General features: G+C 34.9%; 2 protein-coding genes across 3 annotated transcripts; both read right to left on the reverse strand.

Annotated features, from left to right (window-relative positions):
- Positions 1–2,710: 2,710 nt before the first annotated feature.
- On the reverse strand, positions 2,711–5,188 carry LOC122718045 (glutaryl-CoA dehydrogenase, mitochondrial). The gene is made up of 8 exons (XM_043942713.1): positions 4,976–5,188; positions 4,777–4,809; positions 4,157–4,531; positions 3,909–4,038; positions 3,598–3,823; positions 3,306–3,535; positions 3,057–3,217; positions 2,711–2,902 (listed from the first exon to the last, which is right to left on the reverse strand). Exons 1-8 carry the CDS (start codon positions 5,037–5,039, stop codon positions 2,829–2,831), a joined length of 1,293 nt encoding a protein of 430 aa, XP_043798648.1. The 5' UTR covers positions 5,040–5,188; the 3' UTR covers positions 2,711–2,828.
- Positions 5,189–5,574: 386 nt separating this feature from the next.
- LOC122718124 (caveolin-3-like) lies at positions 5,575–8,166 on the reverse strand. Of its 2 annotated transcripts, XM_043942842.1 has the most exons (4): positions 8,039–8,166; positions 6,662–6,750; positions 6,170–6,349; positions 5,575–5,829 (listed from the first exon to the last, which is right to left on the reverse strand). In XM_043942842.1, exons 2-4 carry the CDS (start codon positions 6,746–6,748, stop codon positions 5,632–5,634), a joined length of 465 nt encoding a protein of 154 aa, XP_043798777.1. In that variant the 5' UTR covers positions 6,749–6,750; positions 8,039–8,166; the 3' UTR covers positions 5,575–5,631. The 2 variants fall into 2 exon arrangements, with proteins under 2 accessions (XP_043798777.1, XP_043798776.1); XM_043942841.1 differs by lacking the exon at positions 8,039–8,166 and having other exon boundaries at positions 6,662–6,937.
- Positions 8,167–10,632: the final 2,466 nt, after the last annotated feature.

Here is a 10,632-nt window from a genome sequence, read left to right on the forward strand (position 1 = left end):
TTTTTTTTTTTTTTTTTGCTCTTTACTCGATTCGCTCCGTTCCGACAATAACAATATATTTTAAAATTCTTATCCTCCTCCCGAATTACACGTCTTAAATTATACGTGCAAAGCAAAACAAAAAATTTTTCACTTTTTCGATAACGTTCACAACAAAATAAGAAAGAAAGAAAGAAAGAGAGACAAAGAAAAGATTTATTGATTGGAGGAAATTATCGATACAAAAAGAATACAAATAAATAATATTTATAACGTGGAACGAGCGAATTGCGAGTAAATCGGAAGAAAATTCGGAAACCACATGGAGGGGGGGGGAGAGGGAGGGGGTAGTCCGAGGACCGCGTTTCGAAACCGTTCACGAACTGAATATCTGCTACTAGTTTAATCGGGGCGGTGAGCGCGATGAGAGAGATTCGTCAACGGCGGAAGGGGGAGGAAAGTCAGGAGAGAGAGAGAGAGAAAGAGAGAGAGTGAGTCAGAGAGAGAGAAGAGTGAAAAGAGAACGGGCGAACGGTTCGTACGACAATAAGGTATCGATTAGTTAATCAGAGATGAAATAATGTAAAAAATACAAGTGCAAAAGCAAGTATACATTATTATATTTATTATAATACGAGGGGTTCATCGTGTCGGTTATCTCCGAGTTAGACAGAGAGAGAGAAAGAGGAGGGGAGCGGTCTCGAGAACTGGTTGGAATCTTGATGGAACGTATTCTCTCTTTATATATATATATATATATATATATATATAGTCGAGGGATAGAGAGAGAGAGAGAGAGGAAAGAGGGGATTTTCACGAGGCTTCTTTTTTTTTTAAAGAGTTCTCTTTAAAAAATGCGAAAATGCGCTACGCTGTGAGGAAACGTCGTGGAACGTATTTTTTTTTTTTTTCTTCTGAAGTGGAAATCGGAGAAGACCGCGAAGCTAGGACGAAGCGATCGATGTATATATATATATATATATATGTATATCGATGGGATAGAAAGAGAGGAAGAGAGCAAAGTAGAATGGATCTCGATTCCTCGCTTTAGCGGCGTCGTTTCCTTTTTTTTTTTTTTTTTTTTTTTTTTTTTCTCCCCTCGAAAGAGGACAGATGAGAGGACGGCTGGATCGCGCGATGACCGCGATGATCGATCTCGATCGATCGCCGCGTGCACATACCAAAGGATCGTAGATTTTACGCGAGTAAAGATGAATAAAAAAAAAAAATAATAAAAATAAAAAGAAAAATAAAAATAAAAATACATTATTTATTGTTTACACTTACGTATTCATTAGCGAGTGACACACAAATGACACACGTACACACGAATACACGAATACAGGGTGAATGGAGGGGAGAGAGAGAGAGAGAGAGAGAGAATGAGAGCGAGAGTGAAAGATAGAGCGGAGGAGTGGTTCACGAACAACCTGATCGAGGAAATAGCGTTGATTTTTTGCGAATAGAAAAATAGAGCGGATGGGCGGAGTAATATAAATGTACGAGAGAGAAAGATAATTTGTAAATGATGGAATCGAAGTTTCCCGCGTGGATCGCGCGGATGGATCTCGATCGTGATCGGTGGGATCGACGGGAGGTTAGTTTTTTCTTGTAAGTGACCAGTTTGTTAGCGCCCTCTCGCCGATCGATCGATCAACGATCGAGGATCCGGTAAAAGAAAAAAAAAAAAAAAAATCATAATCATAATCGCGAGAGAAAAATTCGAACGAATGCTTCTTCTCTTGATCGCTGTTGATCGTATGAAGAGGAGGAGGAAAAAAAATCGGAAAAGAAAGATGGGGGGAATCGAACGATCGAGCGGGAAATTCGAATTCATACATACGGAAACGTGTAACTATGTAAAAGAGAGATACACAAAGTTGCGGTGGCGATTGGGGGCGATTGTAAACTACTGTAAACTACGTTTTACCAAGAGCTTATTGTAGTCGAGAACCATTTAAAAGAAGAAAAATGAGAAAAAAAAAAAAAATACCGTACACGCAGCCGACACACAGGGACATGAATACACACGTATATACACAGACACACAGGGAAGATAGTATATAGGGGGAGAATGATGGGGGGAAAAAACGGGGGGTTAAGAATCTTGATGTCGAGGGGTGGCAAAAAACCAAAACCAAACCAAACAAAATAAACCAAAACAAACAAGATAAAAAAATACAAAAAAAAAAAAAAAAAATACAAAAAAAAAAAATGGTAATTGAGTGTAGCACGAAAAAGAAAAAACTTCTTTACACTTTTGCACGAGACGTGTGTTGTACTTAAATTAATTATCATTGACATATGTAATTAACGTTTTATTACTTAGCAATTAAACTTAATTTATTTATGATTAAATCGGAGTCGCTTGTGTTGTGGCACGCCCTTGTCGAAGAAAACAACGATCTTTAGATGAGACTCGTGTGTTGTTTTGCTGCTCCTTCTTACGAATCAATTCGAATAGAAAGGAAGAGGAGGATGAAAAAAAAAAAAAAAAAAAAAGAAAAAGAAAAAATGTGCAATTCGACAGTGTCGAAATAAAAATTAAGACCAAACTTATATACCAAAACTTCACTGAAACTGAGTTCGAATCTTCGATTCTTTTTTTCATTTTCTTTTTTTCTAATTCTTTTTTTTTTTTTTTTTTTTTTTTTTTTTTCTTACTAAATTCAAAAACACTTTGTTCTTATTTTATTTGTAATCATCCTTCTTTATATATATATATATACTAATTTTTTCTTTTTTTTTCAATTCGATTTATCAAAACTATATATAAATGTACAATCTACATATAAAATAAGTTCGTATAAAAATAGATATATAATATAATTGTACGATGAACAATCTCTTTACATTTCTTTACCGAAGGCCGACAGGCCGGTAATCGCTCTGCCGAGTATCAAAGTGTGGATATTATCCGTACCTGTGACAAATAATATTGAAGAAAAATCTCGTTTCATTCATTTTCCCGATACTAATTATAATTATTATCACGATCGAAAATACTTTTCTTTTTTTTTTTTTTTTTTTTTTTTTTTTTTTCGTACCTTNTTTTTTTTTTTTTTTTTTTTACGTACCTTCATAAGTGACAACACTTTCCAGATTCATCATGTGCCTGATAACATGATACTCATCGGATATTCCATTGCCACCCAACATATCCCTAGCGTTCCTAGCGATTTCCAATGCTTTCATGGCAGAATTCTTCTTTATCATCGAGATCATCTCTGGGGTGGCTCTGAAAAATTTTATAACGATACAAATGTTCATCCTCTTATTCAACGAAAATCTATCTCGATTTTCCAATTCAAAATATTAAGCCTTACTTGTTCTCGTCCTTCAGCCTGCCCACCCTCAGACAAGCTTGAAGGCCAAACGAAATGTCGCACATCATTTCGACCAGCTTCTTCTGTATCAATTGATTAGCGGCCAATGGCCTTTTGAACTGTTTCCTGTGCAGACTGTACGCTCTGGATATGTGTAAACAGGCCTCGGCTGCACCCAAAGCGCCCCAAGCGATTCCGTATCTGGCGTTGTTCAGACAGACGAACGGTCCCTGTACGAGCATTTCTTCAAGGGTGAGGGCTCCACGTTACACCGAAAACTTTCGAAACTTACTTTGAGACCTTTCACGTTCGGGAGCATATTCTCCTCCGGCACCTCCAAGTTGTCCATGAGGATCATACCTGTGATGGAACACCTCAGAGAGAATTTACCCTTGATCACAGGGGTGATCAGTCGATTCTCGTTCTCCTTCCTCTCTACGATGAATCCTCGCATCTCGTTGTCCTCCAAGCATTTCGCCCAGATTATCATTATATTGGCGATCGGAGCATTCGTGATCCTGGATTGAAAGGAAAGGAATGATTGAGAAAAGGATGGAGATTTTTTTTTTTTTTTTTTTTTTAGAATTATTCTAAAGAACCGACCATATCTTGATTCCAGACAATTTGTAAACTTTTTTTTTGGAATCGTAAATCGCCTTGGTCTCGATGGAAGAGGGATCGCTTCCGTGGTCGGGCTCTGTTAATCCGAAGCAGCCGATATACTCGCCCGATACTGGAAATACGAATAGATAGAATTTTAGAGGTTGGATTCGAATCGTGGATTAAATTATTAAATTATTCGAGCAATTTTACAGAGGATCAATTTAATTGAGATGTTAAGGGAAACGTACTTAATTTCGGTAAGAATTTTTCTTTTTGTGCATCGCTTCCATGAGCGTCAATCGCACCGGCAACCAAAGACGTTTGTACCGACAGAGCGGATCTGTATCCGCTGTCCACGTACTCGATTTCCCTTGCAATAAGCCCATACGCCACGGAGGAGACACCAGCGGCCCCATAACCCTTTATGGTACAGCATAGGATGCCCAACTCGCCCATTTCCCTCATTATCTCTTTGTGGAAGATTTCATTGCGATTCGCTTCGATTACTCGAGGCAAAAGTTTCTCGCCACAATAGGTTCGTAACTGATCTCTGATCAATACCTCCTCGTATGTCAGTTGAGACTCGAGATTGAATGGATCTTCCCAGTTGAAGGCGTTGTTAACTGTTGATAAAATTAAAAAATTCAGAATGAGACTTATTAGTTTTGGATTATTAGATAGTTAAGACAAATTGTTATTTTGAATAAAAAAGAAAAATTAAATTTAGCGTGATTGTATTCGAAACACGTGGCGCTCGATGATCGATACATGGTGCCATCTAGTAGCGAATTGGAAAACTTATAAACGATGCAGCATTTTAGGTGAAAAGCGAAGTAAATATCATTAAAAAATATCATTAAAAACTTACCTTTATCTCTGCCAGTAGATGATAGTGAAATTTCTGATAATTTGAATGAATCACTGATAAGAATAATAATAGTAAATAAATCAGATGACATGTGCTTTTAAAAAATACGTATAATCAAAGATAAAATCTATTTGTATTTGTAAAAGAAAGGTTATAGATGGCGATCTTTTTCTCTCGGTATAAAATAAAAAAAGGATACGTCTCAAACTTGTACAAGAAAATCCATTGTATTTCGATAGAAATCTTCTCGTGAGGGCTGCCATGTTCCTAGTCGACAGAAAACTAAGTTGATCTTGGCGAGTCGCATCTTATCTCGTGCTAATTTGACCTCGCATAAGAGTGGTAAACTTGATACCTCGATTTGTTCTCCTTGTTTCTTATTTGTTTTATTAAATTGTTTCGTCAGAATCCAATTTATATATAAATTTATATGTATGATGTCAGTAACGTATCTAATAAGAAATAGCACCATTAATTCATCCAATAAAAAGAGATTTAAACTTTAAATCGTAATATCATGGTTGTAAAAAAATTTCAAAACATGAATTTTATATAATTAACTGATAAATAATATCCACAACAATAGATTCTTAGAATGTATTTTATTTACAAAAATTTATAACAATAAATATATATATATATTATTATTTTAATGAATCAAATATATAATATAATCAAAGATTAACCAGTATTTTTCACTACTGACAATTCTACACCGTAAACAATTAAAATTGCAATCACGGAATAGAAATGTGAAAAACGATTGTTACTGGAAAAAGAGGAAAAAGATAGAATATATTTCATGGTGATCATTATCGATCGATTCGAAAGGCACTTGATAAAACTTTATCGATTTTACACCACGAGGATATCGTCTTTCTCCGCAGGACCATCGGGCAATTTCTTGTTGAATATCCGAATGTTGTGAAACAGATAGCCAAGGGACTCCATGATGGGACGTACGATGGCTTGCGTGACAACGCTAAGGAAATTCCTCGTCGCGGCACAAGTGATCTTCCAAACGCGGAGACACGGTGCCAAACACCAAATATGCTAAAAATTTGTATCCATTTAATTCGTTTTCCAATCGAACGTTATTTTTATAATAATATATAAATTGTAATATTATATTTAAATTAAAATTGGATTAAATTTGAATTATAAGTGTGAAATAGATTTGTATTGAGATTGGATTAGGTTAGGCTTGAATTTAATTCAAATTAGTAAGAAAAAAAATTCTCTTCCAAATTGAAGTTTGGCAACAAAGCGACGACCTACATTTGCAACAAGTCGAGAATAATCGTAACGATCGTTGTAACGTTGCTCGTATTGTGCAGAGAGGTTAGGAACAGCATCGATCGGGCATAAATCGAGAAAAAGGTCGTCGACTCACCTGAAACGCGAGGCAGGCGAAGGTGAGGCCTAGGCAGAGAGAGAGAAAAGGGGCGATCAGGACGGAGAGGAACACGTAACAACATCTTCTGGACAATCGGAAACAGTGTCCGCTCAATCGCCACGCGCACTCTGGACTGCGTATTCCTTCCGGTTCACCGATCACGTCATCCCACATCACCTGTATCCCAACACAATAGTGACGCTCGATATTTTTTCAACCAAGCAAAAATTTCATGGATAGAATTTAATTTTTATTATATTTACGACGATTCGTTCGTAAAAATTTACATTACATACACAGTACTTTAGATAATTTTTAAAATTATAGCAAGTAAAAATATATAAAAAATATTTAAAAAAAAGTATTTTTTTTAAATGTCATTAAAAGGTCATTCATTTTTATACAAATTCACAAATGTTTCATTCTTATATAATAAATTCTCTCTAAAAAAAAATTAAAATTCTCAAGAAATCGATATTTTCAACATACCTGCAGATGTTTGTTCAAACTGTTCGGATCCCTGTCCTCGAGTTCTCCATTGCTCCCATCCTCGGTCGAGGATTCGGGCTTCTCCATCCCTGGAAACCGGAAATTGCCACATTTCGGCACAGAACACTTGAACGCGGCTCTAAAACGATCCAGCATCCTGCCGGATTTGTATTATCCGAAGATTGTTGCGATCAGCTCAACAAGTCCAAGCCTATTCTTCGAACGAGCTCAGCCAAGTGCGCCGCCATCGCGGAAATACGATGGAAAAGTTACGGTTCACTCGATCCATAAGAAAACCATCATTGATCGTGGACGCGTTAAATAATACAGCACCTGGCTTAGTAGTGTCAATGCCAGGATCGCTGGCCTCGACTTGTTGAACAGTTTCTCCGGCTCAGGGTGGTTTGCAGAACGGTTCACAGGCTGGACTTTATGCATATATACGTCACAATATTGTGTTATCGATTACGTTGCGACTTGCCGCGTTTATGCGACTCGATATTTCGCGTCGCTTGTTTATCGCTGTTTATCATCGTTCGTGGGATACGTGGTTTGAGGTTGTTTGAGAGGGTTTGAATCGAGATTGGAATTGTTTCGTGGTGATTTTGGGGAATAGATTTGAGAATTATTGATAAATAATGGAAATTTCTCGAGGTTTGAAGTTGTTTGAACGAGTTTGAATCGAGAGAATATGCAAAGAATTTGTAATTTCGATGTTTTGTAACGGAATGTGCGATTATAAATATATTTGGATTATGAATTATAAATTGACACAGCGTGAGATTAATTTTTAATAAAACCCAGCCGCAATAGGGAAAACACGTTCGAAAATATCGATCGGTAGAGATTGTCACGAGGATCCCGGTTCATTAATAATGCAACGGGGTACTTTACATTGAACACCTGCTTGCTCTTTCCGTTTCCTCCAACTTGTAAGTACAATTTGCTACTTTGTTTCTCTGCCCCTAATCGACGATTCCAGATGAAGGAAAGAAACTATTAAATTATAACTATAGATGTTTCTCTTTAATACAACTTCTTGTGGTTAACTACAAGGACGATATTTCCCAACTTTAAACGACATTTGAATAATTTTTCTTTTTTATTCCAATTCAACCCATAAGATTGCCAAGAATTTGAATTATTATTTTACTCAGAGGCTAATTAAAAGTTATCTTAACAGTTACAACCTATCCATTCGATCAAAATTTTAATAAAAAAATCAACCATCCTTGCCAATAATTCCAAAACGCAATAATTTTATTTTATTTTTCCATGTTTCTTCGATAAACATTTCTTTCAACCAACACCATTTTTTTTTCTTTTCACGGCAATAAAAATTCACCGCCCTCTCTGAAAGGGGATGGAAATACTCACTGGACTCCCCGTTCGCGACTCGTGATCCCCTTATCTTGGCTGCTCGTGTTTTCCAACTGGATTCACCAATTTGCCAACCCTCTTCCCACGTTCACACGTTCTCGTCCTCTCGATCGTGCAGGTGCGAGGATAATCCGCGATCCACCGGCTGGACAACGGTCAACGCGGCTGCGCGACCCTCTTCAACCCTCTACCCTTCGCGCGACGCATCGTGCAACCACCCCGACGAAACGAAAGTGAATGGCCCGTCGCCTGGGGCGCGTACGATCAAAACGCGACAAACCGTTCGATAAAAGGGACCATTGGGGAGGAAACAACCCTCCTCCCCCGCGAGGAGAGGAAGACTTTGTTGTAGAATTCTTGATTTATTTTTTTTTTCCTTTTGACGTAGTTTTTAGAATTTTTTTTTTTTTTTTAAATTAGAAAGATCAGGGAAATTTTGATGATTCTTTTCTTTCGAAAAGAAATTCTTTTGTGGAATTTTTTTTTAGAGATTTTACGATTCTTCGCGCGTGAATTACAGAATTTTTCTAGTTATTGTTTGAAGTTAGGAATTTTCTTTTTTTTTTTTTTTTTTTTTTTTTTCGTGAAAGTTATGGAAAAATTGAAAGAAGGGTGTTCTGAGTGAATATTAAAATTGAAAGCGATATAGAATGAGAAATGAGGTTAGTTTCGAAGTTGTGAATTGGGTTTTATTCTTTTATTATTTACTTTTTTTTATTTTCTTTCGATAAATAGTTTCTGTTAGTATAGTTTAATTCTTTTTTTTAATTATTAGTTTGTCAGAAGTTCGCATTTGCTGTTCAAATTGAAACGAGTGTTAATCGATATTTATATAAGAGATTTTCTTTTAAAAAAAGATTCAGATATCAAATATATTTCGATTTTTTATTTCTAATTATTCATTACGAAACAGAATATAATATGTAGATTGCGATATTTTTTTCGCAATACTGTTATATAACGTAGATATAATTATATTTTTGTTGAATATGTTTATCATTATCAATGATAGATAAGTGAATGGCGTTACTTTGCTCAACATAGTGATACAAGCTCTTCGATAACGAAACGAATAAAAATATAATCTTTCGTGTGAAAAGAAGTCTAACGTAGATCGATAGATGGAGTTAGGATAAATTTTCCTTAACGTTACGAGATATATTCTTCGAACAAAATTATATCATTTAAATGAATATATTTAATAATGGAATGATTCCAAAATTGTTTTCGTATTTCGAGATTTCTATTATTTTTTGCTTAATATTTTTGTATAGAAAAAACCGAATCCAATATTTTTTTGTATATATAGAGGGATGTTATAAATCATTATAACAAATGCATTTAATTCTTTTTTCATGAAGAATATTTCGTTTGTTAATTTCAATAGTATTAAAGAGAGTATTTTAGATAGAAATAGAATGATTTGAAAGAAAGTGTATCATGATATTGATCATTTTTCGTAAATGGGCAAATAAATTATCGTCTTTAGAGATAGAGAATCACACATATTTTTTAAATATATGAGATGATGCGATTCTTTATAAAAAAAATACTAGGCCACTTTTAACAAAAAATCATTGGTTTAGGAGATATTTTAATTTCGTTTAATTATCTTTCAAACTAATAATTTTTTGAATTACATGATTTAGTATTTTTTTTATACAGAATTCCATTGGAAGTAAGCAAATTGTAAAAAAACAAGACACAATAAGGCGAAGGAAAGTATAAAAAGGTAAGTATGCAAATGGTAAGTATCTCTAGACTTAAGTAAACTGTTAAAAAAAAAAGAAAAAAAATGGAACATACGAACCTAAAAGGTAAGTATATAAGGTAAGTATATCAGGTAAGTATATAAGGTAAGTACATTATATTCCTTCTTAAATAATACTCACCATATAAGAAAATAAAAATTCGTTCAAATTTCAGATTAAGAATCTCCGGAAAAAATGTGCCATCTCTACGTCAAACATACTCTCCTAATACAAAATGGAAGAATCGACCAAAATCATCGAAATTTAGAATTCATGAAAAAACATTGATGAGATTCTTCCTCTGGAATTATATTCTCCTAATAAAAAGTCAAAATTTTAGCCAGAATTTGACAAACTAACATTTTTACTAAAAAATTCGCGTGCCACCTCTTCTAACATTATATTCCCCTAATCAAAAGTCGAAATTTTAGCCAGAATTTGACAAACTAACAATGTCAGTAAAAATTTCGCGTGCCACCTCTTCTAAAATTATATTCTCCTAATCAAAAGTCGAAATTTTAGCCAGAATTTGCCATACTAACAATTTCACTAAAAATTTCGCGTGCCATCTCCTCTAGCGTTATATTCTCCTAATCAAAAGTAGAAATTTTATCCAGAATTTGACAAACTAACAATGTCAGTAAAAATATCGCCACCTCCTCTAGAATTATATTCTCCTAATAAATAGTCGAAATTTTAGGCAGAATATGCCATACTAACAATTTCACTAAAAAATACGCGTGCCACCTCTTCTAAAATTATATTCTCCTAATAAAAAGTCGAAATTTTAGCCAGAATTTGACAAACTAAAACTTTTACTAAAAATTTCGCGTGCCACCT

Source organism: Apis laboriosa, unplaced genomic scaffold (assembly GCF_014066325.1).
Source record: "Apis laboriosa isolate Shangri-la unplaced genomic scaffold, ASM1406632v1 scaffold5_cov152, whole genome shotgun sequence".
Classification (NCBI taxonomy): Eukaryota; Metazoa; Arthropoda; class Insecta; order Hymenoptera; family Apidae; genus Apis; species Apis laboriosa.

Coding starts and splice junctions, on each gene's coding strand:
- LOC122718045 (XM_043942713.1), bottom strand. CDS start 5,039: ATGGCAGCCCTCACGAGAAGATTTCTATCGAAATACAATGGATTTTCT. Junction 4,532..4,776: donor ATCTACTGGCAGAGATAAAG/GTAAGTTTTTAA, acceptor TTTTATCAACAG/TTAACAACGCCTTCAACTGG. Junction 3,218..3,305: donor AGGCTGAAGGACGAGAACAA/GTAAGGCTTAAT, acceptor AAAATTTTTCAG/AGCCACCCCAGAGATGATCT.
- LOC122718124 (XM_043942841.1), bottom strand. CDS start 6,817: ATGCTGGATCGTTTTAGAGCCGCGTTCAAGTGTTCTGTGCCGAAATGT. Junction 6,350..6,661: donor GTTTGAACAAACATCTGCAG/GTATGTTGAAAA, acceptor GTTGGGATACAG/GTGATGTGGGATGACGTGAT. Junction 5,830..6,169: donor TCGCCTGCCTCGCGTTTCAG/GTGAGTCGACGA, acceptor ACAAATTTTTAG/CATATTTGGTGTTTGGCACC.